We start from the raw sequence: 20,246 nt of genomic DNA, 5'->3' as shown, positions 1-20,246 counted from the left end.
AATCCTCTGGGGAGAAATAATACTTTAAGCTATTATTGATTTTTTATAACTTGTGAATTTAGCTTCGAGAGTCAGTCTGAGAATTGCTGAGGAAGAGAATATGAGGATCTGAGAACAAAAAGATGTAAAGATACAGGAGAGAGAAGACTTCACAGAGGCAGGCCATCAAGAGAAAACTGCATCTATTTTGTAATCCTGCCCAAATTTCAAGATATTTTATCTTCTTTTCTAATTGACCTTCAGACAACTATGTCTTCTGGCCAGAATTCCAATATTTCTAGGTAGTTTGTACCTTAAATTATGCACACCTCTTTCTACATATCTCTTAGGTTTTTCAGAAGGTAAATTTGAGTCATTCTATTTTGTCCAGGAATCTAGAATTATTTCAAAGAAACATGATTGATATTAATATATGTTCAAATGAGTGATGAAATGTTGAAAGTCCACCCAGAGTTTACATTTCTGTGGGAGATTATCTGGGAAGTGACCGAGGACATCCATGGACTTTGGGAGATAACCAGACTGGTCAGTAATTTACTAGCCCTGTGGTCCTGGGAGGGCTTCCTAATCTGGTGGCTCCTTCCTGACCTCTCTGGAAAATGAAGGTAATAACACCTACTCGCTCCACAGATTATCAAGAGGATTAAAGTGGGTAATATAGTGAAGAACCTATTACAGAGATAACACGGGAAAGAATCAAGGGCTTGCACTGAGAATTCCAAAGGATTCCAAGGCCAGAAACCCAATGTATGTTAACCAGAGGTGGTAACAAACAAGGCAACTGGGACAGACTTGATCATACTGCCAGCAAGGATTACTATTTTAATATAAAATGTGTTTGTAAATAGGCAGCCAGCAGTATGAATGACTAAAGAGTTAGAGGCAATGTCCATGTAGTGGTGAAGGGGGTACAGCCTGGAAGCTTTAGTGACTTAGTCTCTATGCCTTGAGCACATTACTTAACCTCTCAGGGTTTTTGTTGTCTCATCTGTAAAATGGGTACACTAATAACAGTACCTACTTCATCAAATGATTTGAGTTAGTAGATGCATTCTCAACATGGGTGATAGCACCTTAGAGGGTGAAAAAAAATCTTAGATATTAGGATGGTTTGTGGCCCATTAAAGTTCACCCTGTCTGCCAAAAACTTATTTCTTAATATTTAATTTTTCTTATTATGGAGTATTAAATTAAATTCAAATTAATTTAGTCAAATTTAAATTAATTTTTAAATTAATTTAAATTTAATTTTTCTACTTAGGGGACAATAATGAAAAAAAAAAAGTTGAGAAACACTGAGTTAATATATATAAAGCACTTACAACAGAGCCTGTCACATATTAAGCATGCAAGAAGTAGTTATTATAATTTTTGTTCTCATTTAGTAGGTGTATCCTGGCTCCAATTAAGTATGTAATAATTAAGTTAATTATGAGCTATAGTTTAAAACAAAAAGTTTAAATGTTTTAAGCTATTTAGAATTACTTAAAATCATTAAAAATGACTTTAGAGTATCTTGGTGTCTTGGTGAGAGATTTAAAGAGTGGGAGAAGGGAAGCTGATTTTTCAGCCACGACTGAAAGTTCCAGCCTAAATAATGTTAATCTTTCTTAATTGCTACTTTTCACCCTCCTGCTTTTTATCTTTGTCAGAAAGAAGAAAAATAAATGCACAAGAGAGCATGGTACACTGAAAACAGCAAATGCTTCTGTGAGGCTACCTAGTAACCTCACTGGGTCTGTTTCCTGAAAAGAAGTGAATCTTCTTCAAGTCTGTCAAGCATATCAAGTGACAGAATATTTGTGAATCGCATAGCAGTGCTCAGTATATACTAGTGGCTTGATAAATACTAGCTTTTCCTTCAAATTATGTATTTTGAATTACTGTGAAACATACAGTGGAGGTTTTCATTAGGATACAGTTAACATTAATGTAGAGTTTAAAACATTTCCAACCCATTTTTACAGGAAAAGGAAGGATGGAAAGAAGGAAGGAAGGAAAAAGAAAAAAATGAAAAGAAAAAAAGAAAGGAAAGAGAAGGAAAGGTATTTTATAGAGCAGATAGAACAGCAAGCAGATAGCATTTCAGTGATGTGTAGACAACCACTACTAAGTAAAAATTTCATGTGCTTTCTCATAATTTTCCTTTCTCTCTGGCAAGTGCTGCATAGACCTGGTCTGCTGTTGAGAAAGCCCCAGAGCAAAAGGGTAGAGCAGCTTTTCAGGCCACACTCTCCTTGTGAGGGATTGATTTGGCTGTCAGAGGCTTCCGTGGTGTATGCATGTATTTCCCCTTCCATTTTCTTGAGGTCTAAATCCACTCCATCAGTGCAGCCAAACTCCCACCTCATTCTCATTAATAGTGTCGTTCTAGAGAGCAAGCATTTTAAGTGTAACAAATTGCCATTGTAACAGCAGCAATTATGAGTAAATTTGATCTTGAAAGAAGCCAAGGCACTGTAACTCAATAACTTTGTAACAGCTATCATCATAATAAGGATAAAGTACCACAGTGTTTTTCTGGGTGCTTCATCAGCTTCCTCTAACACTAGGAGTGGGGGAGGGAGATGTTCAAGGATGAACTTCCCCTCCCTCCCAGGAGGTTCATTAACCAACTTGTGTGCTCCTAAATTCATAAGCAGCATCAAGGTTTATAAACACAGAGATAGATTATTGATGTTATTTGAGTGTTAAAATGACAGATGAACCTAATCTGAACAATAATGTACCTAAAAAGAAAAATGCTTCCTTGATGACCATCTCAGAAACCTTGTACAAACTCTGCAGGAGAGGAAAAATAGGTCTGTTTCTAGAAACAAAATACCAAGTATGTTGCAAAGTCACCTGGTTTTCTATGTTTCCGTGTACTGTTTAGCCACACAATTACCAATTATTAACCAACGCAGATGGCCTTTTATTTCCCAATTGAAGTATATCAGTTTAATATCTTTCAGTGCAATGCTAAACACAAAGTTTTCTGTAATACCATTTCTTTCTCTATTCTCAGTTCAAAGAAGGGAGGGAGCTTATTATCCCACAGGATATTACTGAGGCCCCTAAGTAAAATTCCACTTCTTCCCGTAATTCATATAATAGTGACAAAACTACATTTTTTTCTATCACTAAATTCTGGTTATTCTGACTACAGTTTCAGAAGGGTGGGGATTTCATAGATGCTTATTAATACATTCTGTGGAATAATTGAGTAAATGAGTAAAGCAGGTACATTTTTTTTAACTAGCTTCAACTCAATTATGAATGCACACATACACATGCATGCATGTATGTAAATAAAACTTCCAAAATATTTCTGCTTTCACAAAAAATGTAAGAAGCAAGAAGAGACATGCAGGTTTCATCCCAGTAGGCACTTGGCAGTGGCGTCTCACATTTGGCACTGGATTTCTGGTCAAAACAAAAGCACAATCCTATGGTGAAATTCATCCCCTCATCGGTCCAGCTATCTAAACCCTGCATCAACCTGACTTACTGTTAAGCAACTTGACCTGATGTAACCACTGCCACATAGCAACCCAATGAAATATTTATGTGGCCTGTTACTGTTTTTTGGAGCCCTCCTCTCTCTCATATCCCTTTTCCCCATCTCACTTTTCTTGATTCCTCACCATCAAATCTTTACGCGTGATGCTCAGAATATAAGGGTGGGTTCTACATACTTGCTTCTGAGATGATACTGGAAAACTGAAATATTTGTATTACCCAGGAAAGGAAAATGCTCCAAACACACTTGAAAAATAAAAAAAAGTACCCATGAGACAGGTATTTTAGATTATGAAACACAGTTAATGATATTTTTCCCAGGATCCCAAAGTCAAAATGCAAAATGTAATGTAATACATACTGACAACCTGGATTTACAAACTGCAGATTTCATAGGAGTGAAATAGCCAAATGATTTTCTTCTAGCCATATAGTTCATACTTCTAGCAACCCGATTGCACATCTGTCTAGTGTCTGGTAGACTGAGAATGTACAAATAAACACCCCAAGCTGGATGGTGCAAATCCACCTTATTAGCAGAACTTACAAAAACATATTCCATTCAGTTTATAGCATCTTTACTCATAATCATCCAAATCAGATATAACCCAATCGTCCTTCAATCAGTAAATGGAAAAACGGTGGTATACCCATACGATGGAATACCACTCAGCAATAAAAAGGAACCAGCTACTGACACACACAAACTCATGGATAAAATCTCACATGGATTATGCTAAGTGAAAGAATTCAGACTCAAAAAGCGACATACTATATACTATTCTGTTCAAAGGACATTCTAGAAAAGGCAAAACTATTGGCACAGAAACACATCAGTGTTTCCCAGAGGCTGGGGGTAGGGGAAGGGGCTGACTATAAAGAAGCCCAGAAATTTGGGTGGTAATGAGACTGTTCTATATCTTGATTGTGGTGGTGGTTACACATCTGTATAACTTATTAAGACTAACTGAACTGTACATCATAATGGGCAAATGTATTATGTGTAAATCATACCATAATTTTTTAAAATAAACCCTTCGAAACTAAATTATGGTAGAAAAAAATCAAACAGTTATTGCCTCTGGAGGGAGATAGCTGACTGGGAAGGGGCTTGAAGGAACCCCTGTATCTGAAAAGGGGTTCCGGTTACTGGCACTGAATCTGAAAAAGCATTTGTCAAAATTCAAGGACTGTATATGTTACATTTGTGAGTTTTAGTGTATGTAAATTTTGCATCAAAAGAAAAAACTGAAAACAAATAATGACATGTATGCTGAAGTATTTGGGGGGGATGAACTGATGTCTGCAATATTTGAAATGCATCGAACATTAGACGGATCAATAAATGAATAAAGATGGATAAGTTCATAAATATGTAATAAAGGAAGCATGTAAGTGTTAATGGTGGACTCTAGATGTTACGTGTAGTGTTCATTATAAATTCCTCAATTTTGCTGTACATTTGAAAATTGTTTTAATAAAATGCTGGGAAAATTTATTCTAATTCATATATACATAATACAACAAGGATTTTAAAGGATTTAATAAAAACATACGCCATTAACTATCTTAAAAAGATATAAGGTATCATTTTTCCTATGACTATCCTTTTCTAGTCATATCACATATTATTCAGACTCAAAGCTTATAAATTATGTCCCAAATGCAGAGTTGTGCCTGTCACTTCACAGGGTTTGCTCAATTACAAACTTGAATTAGACACACAAGGCTGAACGTGGGCTCTACTTATCCACTGGTGATAAGAGAAGCTTACCCTCACAGAATGGTTTCACAGTTCCCTGCCACAGTGTTAGCTCACAATGCCCATGCTGGAACTGGTGCACAGGGGAAAACGGTCTCTAAATTTTATTGCCAATGAGATAATCCCTACGCTCTCCGAGGTCTGAGCTGTGGAGTCATGAAATTGGAAAAAGCCAGCTTTATGTACTGATGATTTATCTTGTTATCTTCACTGGGGTCTACACATGGAGCCTTTGCCCTCTGGGATAATTCAGCCGTCTCAGATTCGGTGCCAGGCTGGACTTCTGACCCTGCTCCTATCAGTTAATACTGACTATTGGTTAGAACTTATGCCTATGGAGTTGGAAACTTCTCCTGTGAAGGAGTGCTGCTACAACTACACTGCTTATAATATTTCCAAAACCTACAAATCTTCAAATTGTGTTGCTTTGCCGATAATCATACAATCTGAAAGCTGACAGTTGATCAGTAGGCTACTAAATAGATGCTTTCATTTAAAATGTCCTTGTTATGGCAGTTCCCAGGTCAGCTGTAGGGCTCCTCTCATTTCACACACACACACACACACACACACACACACACACACACACACAAGCACACAGTTTATAGAGGTTTAAGGGTCAGATACACAGAGCTCAGTCTCAGAGAAAACTGGCTTTGTCCCTTGGAATCAAGGACACTGTGTATATAGCATGATGACTATAGTTAATAATACTGTATTGCACATTTAAAAGTCGCTAAGAGTAAATCTTACAAGTTCTCATCACAAGAAAATAATTAAAACTGTATGGTGATGGATGTTAAGTAGACATATTGTGGTGATCATTTTGAAACGTATACAAATATCGGATCATTATGTTGTATACCTGTAACTAATATAATGTTACAGTCAATTGTACTTCAATAAAAAGCAGGAGGAGGAGGGGCAGAGGGGAAGAAGAAGAGAAGGAGGGTGGAGGGGGAGGAAGAAGATGACCACGACTGACAACAAAGACCAGTAGTAGTTTATACAATGTTTTACAAGGGGCTGAAAGACTGTCTTTCTACCAAACAACAAAGAAGCAATTATTATGGGTAGTGACACTTTAATGGCTGGATTACAGATACAGATATGCTGGAAAAACAATCTAAATGTCCCAACATACATGTAAGGTAAAATAAATGTTGATTATTCCATGCAGGGTCCTTTATACTGATATTTCAAGGAATACTTCACAACATGGGTAATGTGGGAAATCTCTTGACTTACTATTGTCATGTGATACTGGGATTTTGGTCATTGTTTACCCTTAGCTGTGCCTCACTACTTGTACCAATGTCTCAGTAATGGTGTGTTTTTTCTAATTCTAATCTCAAAATGATTTATGTATAAATTAGGGTTGCTAGACTTACAAATACTAACACAAGACACTCAGATAAATTTGCATTTCAGAAAAACAAGTAATTTTTATAAGTATATCCCATGCAATATTTGGGACATGCTCATACTAAAAGTCTTTTATTTTATCTGGCAGCTCTAGGTATAAATATAACCTTGAGACGTGTTAGTGAAAAGCATTTTTGAAAGATATTAACTGTTACCTTCAAAAGTCTCAGCTTTATAGTGTTGTCAGAATTGGGTATGTGTATACAAACTGATGAGCCATGAAGACACTGAAATTGTTAAAAGATTTTGGTTACATTGGTTCAGTCATCAATTCAAATGGAGACTGTAGCCAAGAAATCAAGAGAAGGCTGAGACTGGAAGGGCAGTGATGGAAGAATTAGGAAAAATCACCATGAGCGAAGATGCTTCATTAGAGACCGGGGCTAAGATGATCCACACCCTCGTATTCCCAGTCACTATGTACAGATGTGAAAGTTGGACAGTAAAGAAGGCTGATAGGGAAAAAAAATTTACTCACTTGAAATATGGTGTTGAAGGAGAGCTCTACAGGTATCGTGGACCACCAAAAAGATGAACAAGTGGGTCCTAGAGCAAACTAAACCTGAAACATCACTGGAGGCAAAAATGACAAAACTGAAGCTGTCCTACATTGGGGACATCATGAGAAGGCAGAGTTCTTTGAAAAAGACAATAATGGTGGGAAAAACAGAAGGCAGCAAGGAAAGAGGAAGCTCAGATATGAGATGGGTTGACTCCTTAAAAGAAGCCACAGCCATGAGTCTACAGGAGCTGAGCAGGGCTGCTGAGGACAGGACACTGTAGACATCATTCATTCACTGGGTTGCCAGGAGTCAGAACCAACTCAACAGCACATAACACACACAGAAACTGATGCTGAAAAATGTGGTTTTTGGCGTCAGGCCTGGACTTCAGATTTGACTAGATGGTAAGCTCCATGAAGGCAATGACTAGATCTCCTTTTTTTGTTTTTATTTCTGATGTCTAGCCTAGTACCTCATACACAATAATCTCTCAAAATTATCCATGGAGAAAACAGACAAATAAATGGTTGCTCCCCAGATCTCTCTTTCATGCTACCTCATTCCTGGGAGATTTCAGTTTCCCTTGCTTTAAGGAAGACCCCATTTTTCCCCAATCCTCCAAGAAGTCTCCATTTTCAACCTTTTCTCTCTGTGGATAGATGGGTTGAAAAAGGGCTCCTGGCTGGTCCAAGGAGTAAGTCTGCAAAGCATGTCCACATCTTAAGGGACATTTTAACATTCCATCTAGAGCAAAGGCTGTCCTTGAGCTGGGGCCTGGCAAATGTGCCCCAAGGACACAGTCCCATACTTGCCTGTTCATTTGGCTGCTCTTTTGGACTTTTTTTTTGTTTTTTGTTTTTTAGAATGACAACCTGGGCTCAACAAACTCATATATGAAAATGCTTGCTTACTTTACCAATGGATTAAAAAAAAAAAAAAAAAAGCCTCACGTCCACCAAACACTTTCATTAATTGTATCCATCCTTGATTCTATCTGATTTTATTTTTGCCCTCTTCTCTTTCCTGCCTCCAACCTACTCTCTCCACCACCACCACCACCCTCCCACTATAGTTCTATTTTCTAATTTCCATGGACAGGCTTTTTGAAATTTGTTCTATTGTTGCTGTCATTTAAAAAGGTATTCTATTTCTCCAAAAACCACATTAAGTATTTAATTCCTTGGAAGAACTTGTATTAAATGCAGTGTTTTTCTATTCAGAACTGCCTTCTAGAATTCATGAACATCAGTAATAACAATTACTGTTCTGATTATCAGATTTTTGTATCTGTGAGACATGTACTGTGAAAACAAAGAAGCACTGTTACTTGTTCCTCATTTATCACTTGCATTGCTGAACAGGTAAAGTCTATATCTGTTTCAGGACTGACCAGGTTAATCTCAAGTCTAATTGCAAAATCAGCTCTTTCAGGCAAAATAGTATCTAGGGGGAGAACTGAATGTGCTAAGAAATAATTCTAAGTATTGGGCAGAAAAGTAGAAGGAGGAAGTTTGGAAAGACACTAGAACAGAGAATGTGAAAAGGGCACATCTGATTGGCAATGTGGACCAGCAGTAAAATCACAAGTGACATTGGTTCAAGACGGTAATTAATGGATTGGAATAAACATTAGAAAATGGTGCATCTGCTCCATGATTTTACAAGTGTAATAAGCCCAACAAGGAATGACATGTTAATAGGAACTCTGAGTCAGTAGTAAAGCTGAGACCAGAATCCAAATATGCAGTCCAGTAAATGCCCCTTTCATTTTTTTTTATATGACAGTGTCTGTCCAATTGGCTGCTCCCATACCTGCACATTAAAATGAGACAGTATGTCACCCCAAAATGATTTAAATTCTAAGAGAATTAAGAGAAAATTGTAGCTGCTAGGTTTATTATTGCCTTTATCATTTATTTTCCTGCAAAATTAATTTTAAAATAGCATTCATTTATTAATTCATTCATTCTAAAAGTATCATATATGTCATACTATGTTATAGGTGCTTACTAGACATCTTATTGGAAATGTCAAGTAAGTGAGAGAAGGAGGTAGAAATTTAAAGCAAGCACACCAGTATAAAGGTCTGCTTCCTGAGCTCTCCAAAATTTACAGGTGAGGTAGAAGAGATGCCATCAATGAAGAAAGAAGGTACAGGAAAGGAAGTGTTTCAAGAAACTGAGAGTCATTTTTCAAGAAGGAGCAAATAATTGACCAGCACGGCAAGTAAAAGTACAGTCAGATGAGAACAGAGATGTATCGACTGGATTTGAAATATCAAAGCATTGTTTGTGTCAACAAAAGCAGTTTCACTATAAATAGTTTTTAAAAAAATACAGTGTGAAAAGGTAATTATTAAGAGTTTTAAAATGTGTTTGTGTATCTTTCTAAACTTATCTTGTATATAACTACACACACATACACACAGGTCTTTTTTTAGCATAAATGGTAATACTTCCTATATGTTCTTGTCATATTGCTTTTTCTTTAAAAATTATTATAGAAACTTTTTCTTATCAGTATGTATAGACTTATAACATCATTTTAATGGCTACTTAGTGTTTTGTTATAAGATTTAACTTGCACTTTTGATTTTTACTTATATATTCAATTCATTATACTATATTATACTATACCTTTATATTATATTATACCTCTCAGTACATGCATGAACAATGATGAGTGTTCAGATGCAGGGAGAATTGATGGACAGGAGATAAGTGCTCACCCAACAGAGATCACAGCAGAAACCAAATCCAAAGGCTCTTTCTGCTGCACCATAATGCCTCCTTTCAGGTTGTAAGAACCGCTTGCCATTGGGTAGAATTGAGCATAGAAAAAACACTTGCAAGCACTTACTAACAAACCAGGCCATTGCAAATGGTGATGTTTTAACTGGATTTCTTATTTACTCTTGCATTCATTGAAAGAAATACATGAATCAGTATGATTTCTCTTCAAAACCAGACAATTAAAATGACTTAGGGTTTTGTTGTTGTTGCTGGTTTTTTTGTTTGTTGGCTGTCTTTGCTGATTCCTTAGGTTTGCTTACTGATTTTATTCTCACTTGCCCAAAAGTTCAACAGGACCTGTGGCTCCAAAATTCCCTTCTTAAGATCTGCTATATAGACTGGGTGATGAACACACAATGGAATTTATAGATGATGTAATACAGAATTGTACACCTGAAATCTATGTAATTTTACTAACAATTGTCACCCCAATAAATCTATAGACTGAATGTTTGTATTTCCCCAAAATTCGTATGTTGAAACCTAATCTCCAATGGATGGTATTAGGAGGTGGGGCTTTTGAGACATGACTAGGTCATGCGGGTGGAGCTGTCATGAATGGAATTAGGGCACTTAGAAACAAGTTTCTAGAGTAGTTCCTTCTTCCCTGTTCCTTCTGCCATATAAAGTTATGGCAAGAAGACAGCAATCTATGAACCAGGAATCAGACCTCACCAGACACTAAATCCGCCAGCATCTTAGCTTGAACCTCCCAGACTCCGAAACGATGAGAAACAAATTTCTGTTGTTTATAAACTACTCAGTCTATGACATTCTGTTATAAGTAATCCAAACTAAAACAAGACCTATCAAGAAATTTAGAATGCCATTACCCTATACTTTCTAGATCCAGCACCTACTTTTCTTAGAATCTGACACTTTAGGAATAATACAGAAACTATGAAAATAACCAAGATTTTACAGTTAGTACCTTTCCTTCAAGTGGCTGAAGTGATTTATGTAAAATCCATAATCTCTCCTCGCTCCCCATGACATCCCTCTTCCTATTTTCATGTGGCCAGACTGTATTTGCCATTTGCTCTCTGGCTTACCTTGTTTCCTCCAACCTTCACTTCCAGTTAAGACCATTTCTCTCAATGCAGTAATAGGTGTCAGTGGAAAACTGGACAAAGCATAACAGAAGCTCCCCCACAAGCTCCTCCACCCTGTCTTCACCCACCATAGCCTTTGCTTCAGAATTTGAATGACCTGAGCCTTTTATTTATGCCTACAAGATATTTGCATTTCAATTTAGAGCCTAACCCAGAGAAATATCACATTTGAGCCACTCCAATATGGAGCATGAATGACAGAATGAAAACAGGTGTCAGGTGAGGGTGAGACCAAAGCAAAGGCAGGAACGTGCTGATATCCGTCTTGTATGCTTCTTCCCTTTCTCCCGACACAGCCTATTCAAGGGGATCACAAATTGGGATGCCCCTCAGATGTGTTTTCTTTTGCCCACACAAGTATTTTACAACTTTTGAATTATTTGGCAACACTTCAAATCAAGAAATGTTATGTAAAAATCTAGACGTGCCAGTTCTTTTGAATTCGAAACACCGAGCCAGCTTGTCAACTTGACAACAGGTGCAGCTCAGTGGCGTCTGCTCCCTCACACATAGCAAGGGTTATACACTTTGCTGTATGCCCAATTATTTTACATGTGGCCCATCTCACTCATTCTTGTTATCTGCACTTTCACTGTAGTCATGTTTAAGTTTATAACCTTTCCAGATGAAGTACTGCCAAGTGTTCTCTAATAAAGATTTGGCAACCTTTCCAAAATAGCTGAGAATTTATTTTTTTTAATTCATTCATATCTATAAGGGATTTGGGTAGTGACACAAACTTTCCCACCAGATAACCCAGCAGCATACAATCTGAGTCAGGTTTCTGACCATCCAGACATCTGGGAGAATGGAAACAAGACAGAAAAGATGGAGAGTTGGGGAACATGATGGGACCTGCACCCACATACTTCCTCCCATCTCTCCCATACTCCTAGCTATTTTGTCACCATAAGTGCATCAAAGGCTGCAAAATCATGGCTGCAAACTTCACCCAAGAGTGTATACTTTCTAGTGGGGTTTTCAACGATGCAGAAATGCTATCAAAAGATAAAGACAGAAATTTATTATAATGGTTGCATTTCATCGCTGGCGAAAAGGTGGTAAAGAAAGTATCCTGGAGGAAGAGAGCCCCCCAATACGCCTCTTAGCCACCATATCCTCATCCTTTCTGCTCATCATTGGATCCAAGCCCATACTGTTTCCAGAAGAATTCAAGGCATCCTCCAGATACTGGGTAACCACTTGCATTCACTGGCGAGACACTGAGAGGCAAACATGCAGGGACCACGGTTATGTACATATGCTAGCAACATAAAGCCTCAGGTACCTGCCTGTAAGAACACAGCCACTCTCATCCCGCACAGCTGGATGAACACAGACTCAGGAATGTGATATGATACAGCTGCACTTCACACAAGAGAGGCAAACCACGAAGCTATTATCACATTAAAAACCGAAAAGCAGAAAATTAACCTACTAAGGAAAGCAACCCTCAGGAGCACCAGCTGGAATGAGGACAGGTGAGGTGAGAGAGAATGGCGGGAGCAGTGGCCTAAACACGAAGCGCTGGAACTCAGGGTGAAACAAATTTTGCAGCTGCATTAAGGCCAAATGGAATCGTATTAATAAAAACACACGGCTGTGATTCATGCATAGGAACCAGGTAAGATTGAGCGCAGATACTTCTGAGCATATATTTCTTACTAGAGAAGGTTTCTTTACCACCAAAGGCCTACTCGTAGATCAGGTACATGTAAACAACTTATAAATGATTTGTCTCAGGGTTAAGAGATAGCAAATGTACTGGTTGTCTCCATGGATCAATTACAGATCAATCAGCAGTGCAGATGAAATTCTGAAATTATAAAGTGAATCCATGGAGACGGGGGTTTGACTGATAAGAGGTAGATTTGTTCAGCTTTTCAGGAACATGGCAGTCATGTACAGTGAGGGACTCCTGTACGCTTATTCCAACACATGTACTTCACTCTTGAGACAAAAAGAGAAACTCCAGGCACCTGAACATCAAATGTTGGTCACAATAGATACCACCTGGATTAGTAAGGAACTTAAATTTACCTTTCTTCTTTCACAGGTCTGATTTCATCTGATCTTGCTAACTACCTCCAATCACTTCATTTCTCTCCTATTCTTTTCCTATACCTGTTTACTTGTCATGGTACAGATGCTCTGCTTTAAAATTCTCATCAGAGGAAATGGCTTATGTATATACGTAACAAATAGGTAATACCTTTGTGAGCTAAACCCTTCCACTTATTTCTGAGTCATAGTTACAGAGGGACAATTGCTGTTCCAGGACAATAAGTGAGGGGTTTCACATATTTAAGAGAACTGATGTATAAGTCTGGATAGCAAAAACAGATCTAATTGGTAGAAATTACAGGCAAGTAGATTATTACTCAACAATTTAAATCTCTTTGATTAAAGAAACATTTGCCTTGTCTAGTACTGAATGCTTTGTCATTGGACACACTTAACAGATCTGAAAAAAATTCCTCCTAGGTGTATGATGGAGGGCGTGCCAGCATTGGATAGGAAAGAGGTACGTCTGATTCTAAGGAGCCTATGATTCTGCGAGAAATAATGTTACATGAATAGTTTCTCCATAGAGATACACAGCCATACACAGCCAGGTGAGGAGGCAAGGTGACTGAACATGAACTTTAGGCAGAAATAAGATAGGAGAGATGCCCATCGCGGACCCCATAGCAGGGGCTGATTCTATCCTAGATATGGATAAAAACTGATCTGTAAATAGAGTTGAAGGCAGAAAATGTTTTAGAAAAGATAAGAGGTTGAAAAGCCAGAAGCTTTAAGATAAAATCTAATGGGCAAAACAAGCTGTGCTTGTGTATTAACTACATGTGGGTGTAGTTAATTAAGACATGGGTGCCTAACTTAATGGCAGTTTATTATTTATTTATTTTTTAAGGCTACTATAGTAGAAAATGTAGTATTGTGGTTTTTCTGTTCTGGGTAAGGAGGAGAATGAAAGAAACTGATCTTCTCTGCCCCCAGCCAGGTCAGCATGGGAAGCTAAAGAGCCACAAAGGTCTTTCATTCCAGAGCATTCCAATAGATACCACCCTCCTTGACCAAAATGCCACAGAGCTGGCAAACATTTCTGTACAGATTAAAGAGAGGCTTCTGAGAATATTCACGCAAGTCTGAAGTTTCTGGAATTTAGCTTAGGTGTCCTGGAGAAAAGTTAGTCAGTCCAAAAGAAAGACATAGATAAGAAAAGTGTAAGACTCACTGGTCTGACTGCTGTAATACTATATCAACACTTTCTGCAAAACTCTTATTACTGTACTAGCAATGCTATCTTAGCAGAAGTCTGTGAATTTCTGTCATTTAAAAAGCTAATCATAGATAGCATAATGTTAACATATAGGAACCAGGCTATTCTTGTTCTCCAGGCTCATGCCCCATCTGACCACAGTACTTTCTTAGTACCAGGGGGATTGTTCTTACAATGTTGCTACTTTTGGATTTCCTTTTTAGAACCCTTTGAATAAAAACAAAAGCGCTGGGGGGTGGGAACAGGGTGCGGAAGGAGCCACACAATTTAAAACAGCAAGTGTACGCCTAGATCTGCTTAGTGTGTTTTCCATTTCTCCAGGAAAGGGTGATCAAAAACAACTTTACATATCACCAGTCTTTTCCACCAAGCTATTTCACATGGACGCATCACCCAAAATCACAAATGTGCCTCCACTCTGTCACACAAATCACCCACCATACACATGCCTAAGATTAAAGAAAAGGAGATCTGCCTAATAAGGCAAGTCACACCTACACTTGCTTCACATTCCCAATGAGATCAACTGGGAGTGAAAAAACACATCAACCTGTGGAAGTGTATGTAGTGGTCTCAAAGTGTCTCCAAAACATTGATTAATTAGGAATGGGAAAACATTCATTTTAAAGGAGAGAAAACTTGCAGATACACTATAACCAGGTGATCAAAGTTAAAATCATGAGCCATGAAACAAATCAACATCGTGTTCCTCCTGATGTAATGCACTGAGAACACAGCATTTCCCCGGTGTTCTTGCTAAACCTGAATCTAATCACGAGAGCAGATATTCTACCAAATAACTGGCCTGTTATCGTCAAAAAAGTTGTAGCTCATGAATGAAAAAAAAAGAAAGAAAACAGAAGGAAGTATAACAGCGTATTCAAAGGAGACTTCAACAAAATGACATTTAGATGTGATCCTGGCCCAGAAAAGAGACAATTGGTAAAATTTCAATAAAATCTGTTGATTAGATAATAATATTGAATCAATGTTTGTAGCCAGATTTTTACGAGAATGTTGACTGTTGTACTTCTGGTTATATAAAGAATACCCTTGGTTTTAGTAAATATACAGTGAAATATATGGAATTAAAGAAGCACTGTGTCTGTAATTTTCTTCCAAGTTTTCAGAAAAAAAATATACATATATACCCATACTTACATACATGTATGCATGTGTATACATGTGTATAGATAGAAGAATGAGAACATGATCAAGTAAGTATGGTAAAATGTCAATGTTAACATTTGGGGACTCTGGGAAGTGTATTCAATAATTCCTTACAACATTTTTGCAATTTCTCTGTGAATAAAAAGTTTTTCAAAATTAAAAATTAATAATAATAACCTAAGTGGGTCTGAGCTTTATGAGGAGGGAACTGGAGAAACAGAAGGAATATAGTGCCCCCCCCCCACCTCTCTGTTCCCCCATCGCCAACACTGAGAAGCATTGTAATGTCCTGGGTTTCCCTGAAAACTACTGAGGGAGGCCCGGCACTAAACTCCCTGCTGGTACCACTATGTCTTCAAATCCCCAGAGCCTAACACAGGTCCTGATATACACTAGAGGCTCAAGAAATGGCCAATGAATGAACTTAAAGAAACATCTGAAAGAAATTATGGGCAAATCCCAATCTGTGTGTGGGGACAGAGACCCAGAGAGCAGTTTCCAGGCTCTCGGCCTCATGTGGAAAGGTACTGGCTCGGTTATTATATGGCCATCAGCTATAATCAGATGGCCATCCACTGTGGCTGGGTGGCCATCAGCTGTTACCGGGTAGCCATTAGCCACTAATATAACTGCCGTGGCTATGCTAGGGGGTTTGTTGGTTGGTTGGAAGAGAAGCAGATAGCAGATTGCGGATCGTGTGTCTCCTGCTTCCTGTATCTCCAACCCAGCTGCCAGCGAGAATATAGTGGTATGACTCCCCTACTATGGCTCCATTGGTGTTTCTTTTTGGCCTCACCATCTCCTGCATTCTTACATGGAGAGTGGGACCAGAGACCCCGCATGACACTGTGGTACTCCATCTGCAAAGTTGGTAGCATTGTGGCCCTCTTCTATAAATGGCTGGGTGGGAATGAAAGGCAGGAGGCATCAGAATGAAGAGTAAGATATGGTTCTTCCCTGGGTGTCCTTTTTATTGAGGAGGAAAGAGAATTGAGCATGTACCCTAGGGTTGGTCTGTAATGACCCTGCTCTCCGGACTGGGAGAAGAAGGTTATACATTCCAGGTACTGTTTGTCCCAGCATCCAAGGTCTCTCTTGGATCCTGCATAAGCTATTTGATGCACTGAGTTAAGAAGAAATGAAGACCGAGATTCCCCCAGGATAACGTTAAGGATTGAATAGCTCTGTATTCAGTAAAGCCTTCATCATGTACAGAATACCTCGTTACATTCTGTTGTTACTTCCCAAACCAACTCGTGCTTGGTTTTTCAAATTCACATTGACTACGCTTATGAGATCTGAAACTGGAATTTTAATTTCCAAAGTTCTAGAAAGCTTTGAAAAAGTTGTTTAAGAGATTAAAAAACGTGACTTTGCTTTGAAAATTTAGCTAATTCAAAAACCTTGTAACAGATTACTTTTCCAGAAACATTTAATTCTAAATAGAGATGAAGGGGAAGAAAATAATCCACAGGCCACAGGAGTGTAAATATTAGGGGAAGTTCCTATAAGCCCCAGAAAATTGGGATCTACAACAAATATGCTTTTCCTTACCACCAAGATACAATTTCACAACCACAAACACTCTAATGTTCCAGAAAAAAATTTAAAAAGGTAAACCATGGCACATAACAAAGGGCAGCGCCCCAAACTGCAAACCTGATTTGCATATTAATTCAAATATACACCTTTTTGCTTTAATGAGGAATGTAATTTTTAAGGAATCTCTAGGTGGGATTGCTATGCTCACTGGTAGGGACTTGTTCACCAATTTATTAGAAAATAAGCTCATATGGTAAATCCAAATCATAATGGGTTAAAATAAAAAAAGTCCCTTCCCAATCAGTAAATAATAAACAGTGAGCCACAGAGGAAGGGCAGGTTGGTACAGCTACCCTCATTTCCTCTTTACTGGCCACGTCTGGGAGGCCAAATAGTTCTCTGTCAGAGTCAGTCCCTTCCTCTAACTTAGTAAGAACAGATATTTAACACATTCTCAGAGTTTTGGTTGCCAGTTATTAGTTTATTTGTCCTCAACACCCGTTAGCTTCCTATCTCCCCATTCAAAGCTGTCCCACCTCTCTGAAATGGAGTGGGAGAACATATCATACCTCCTTCTAGGTGCTCCCAGGGATATGTTGTCTATCTAACCCAAAGACTAGGAGGAAAGATAATGTGTAAGAAAAATACCTGGTGAGCCCCCAACAGTAGGAGCTGGCTCCTACCCCTGCTCTGCTCATTAAACCTCTTCTCCCAGACGTGGTCTATTTCTTGGGCTGCCAATGACAGGGCTCTATCAATGCCAGCTGAAATCACAGGATTCATGGTGAACAAAGCCTGATCTGAGGGTTCTGGAAGAGACCCCTCTATGGAGTTCAGATAAGGCCTCAGATCTGCATGCAAATAGGTAAGATAGTGTGGTATTCTTAATACTTCAATACGTCTTAATCTCTCCACATACACTCCTTCTCATTTCTTCATGAGAACCCATACTTTTGACACTTGCGCTATTCTACAACTGGGATGATAATGGCACTTCAGTATAAATCAAGCCATTGCCTATTTTTGTCTGAAGAGGAAGCAAAACACTGGACCAAAGGATAGTATGACAGCTCTTGAAAGTTGAGCCTTTATGCTGGCCATCAGTTCCTAGTGTGATATTACCAATGAAAAATGCAGGAGCTTTGCTTATTGGTCCCCACCCAGGTGGTTCTTCTTACCTTTGGTTCCATTGAAATGAAACTGTGGGTTCCTCTGCTTGAGAGAACTGACCTTTTAATCGTCCTGCTATGGTAGAAGTGGTAGTAGTCCTTCAGGGCCCCAATCTGCAAAGATAGATGGGAAAGAACAAAAGAAAGCAAGTTAATTTATGAGAACAGTCTTCTGTTTTGCTGTTTTTCATTAAAATAAGAACACAAAACAAAAAAGGTCCATAAATTATGCAGTTGCCTGCTCTGCTTAAATGTTACTTGAAACTTGGTGATCATTTTCCAGAAGACGGACACGTAATATGAAGTGGAGTGTCCTTCAGGCACTGACGGCGGAACTAAAGTTTATAATGTGGCAGCTTAGCCTCTCCATAGCTCCCTTTTAACGTTCAATTTATGTTCAGCATTTTAAGTAATTCTATATCACGCTATATCCAAAGGTGGGAAAGAGAAAAAAATCAAATAGTTATCTAGTTATAAAAACACATTGTAATGTGTTTGCTTTGAGAAATTTACAATGAAGAACCTTGTTAGATTATTTATACCATTAGTTTGAAACGAGTCCTAAGTAGTTGATCATTCACAAAGAAAACACTACTTAATTTGTTTCCTGACTTCAATAGACAGTATAAATACATATCATTTTTTCATTTATTGCAAAACTAAAAGTGGAATGGCAATTTCTAAAACAAAACAAAGATCATACATCTTACCAATCAACTAAGCTTCCTGTGTAAAAATAGTTCAATTCATTTTACCTTAACCATTTCTTTAACAAATGAGTCTTCTCATTTGTGTACCCCATTCTTTAGTGAAAAGCAGTTAGTTCTGTTTCAGATAGATAGCTTTGAAAGTAAGTCCCTGTCCACTTTAGGAAAATAAATGAACAAAATCCCAAACAATCAGATTCTCTCAGCAGATTATAAAATGTGGATCACATAATGGGAATTGAATAATACAACAAATGAAGACAAGGAGAGCTTGGCTCTAGTTCTAGCTGACACCAGAAGTGGCTCCTTGGCTAAATCACATATACTTACTATGTCTTGGTTTCCATTTCTATAAAATTGGACTTTGGGTTAGCTATTTTCTAAGATCACTGTAGCTCTCAAATTCCATTTTTTGACACTGACACTTCCCTTGCTTTGGGCAAATACATTAAGTGGCTATTTTTCCAGAACCCCACGGCTTTGCCCTAAAAGAATGACCACCATCAGAGTGTTTTCCAATTGGGACCATTCAAAAGTTAGGCTTTCCTAATTTTAAAAAAGAGAAGGCATTGGCCCCGCTTAATTTTTCCAGATAAAAGGTTTCTTTCTTATTTCCATCTTTCCATCACATTTTCAGTCAATGCCCCCCCCCCCCCCGCACATACATTTCCAATAAGGATGATCAACCCAATTTCTGTGCTATTTAAGAGTCATCTCAGTGGGACTTTATGTACTAATTGAATGTCTCTAATCATCATTAAAACTGAACGTCTGAAGTCTCACATTTTTTACCGAAGTAGAAACTGCCCAAATGCACACAGAAAAGAGCCTAGACTCTGAAAACAAAAACGTATGGAACAAAAACAAGGAAACCCCAGCTGAAACCACTAATCTCAGTGATCCTAGACTCTGAAACAGCAGCAAACAATGAGGAAGATGGCACCAATGCCAGTCCCAGTCTCCAAAAGTGTTTCAAGGAGGGATTTACAGGACAATTTTAAGATTCCGGAGGACTAAGGGTAGAATTAAAGGGGCCACGTAATACTTTATAAGAAAATCTTAAAATCCCGAAAAGCTTAGCGTTTTCACCTCATGTTGCTTTTGTCAAGAGTGCTCCTTAAGAAAATAAAGCAGTTCTTGTGGAAAGGAACTTAGAATCGATGAGGAAGAACCTGTCGCCAATGTGAAAAATGCCACTGTGCTGAAGTCCACTCCACTCTAATGGAAGCTCGTTGAATACAGGAAATGAGTGACTTCAACTTTACTAAGTTCAAGCTATG

At 38.2% G+C, this 20,246-nt stretch overlaps 1 protein-coding gene across 3 annotated transcripts in view; it reads right to left on the bottom strand.

Annotated features, from left to right (window-relative positions):
• The window catches only part of PCSK5 (proprotein convertase subtilisin/kexin type 5), a 404,636-nt gene that overhangs the window by 346,197 nt on the left and 38,193 nt on the right, over positions 1 to 20,246 (bottom strand). For all 3 annotated transcript variants that reach the window (XM_074330572.1, XM_019736691.2, XM_019736690.2), the window contains exon 2: positions 18,269 to 18,373. In XM_074330572.1, the coding sequence (XP_074186673.1) occupies positions 18,269 to 18,373 (105 nt within the window). The remainder of the gene's footprint in view (positions 1 to 18,268; positions 18,374 to 20,246) is intronic.

Source organism: Rhinolophus sinicus, linkage group LG04 (assembly GCF_036562045.2).
Source record: "Rhinolophus sinicus isolate RSC01 linkage group LG04, ASM3656204v1, whole genome shotgun sequence".
NCBI lineage: Eukaryota > Metazoa > Chordata > Mammalia > Chiroptera > Rhinolophidae > Rhinolophus > Rhinolophus sinicus.
This window is presented reverse-complemented; position numbering and strand designations above follow the sequence as displayed.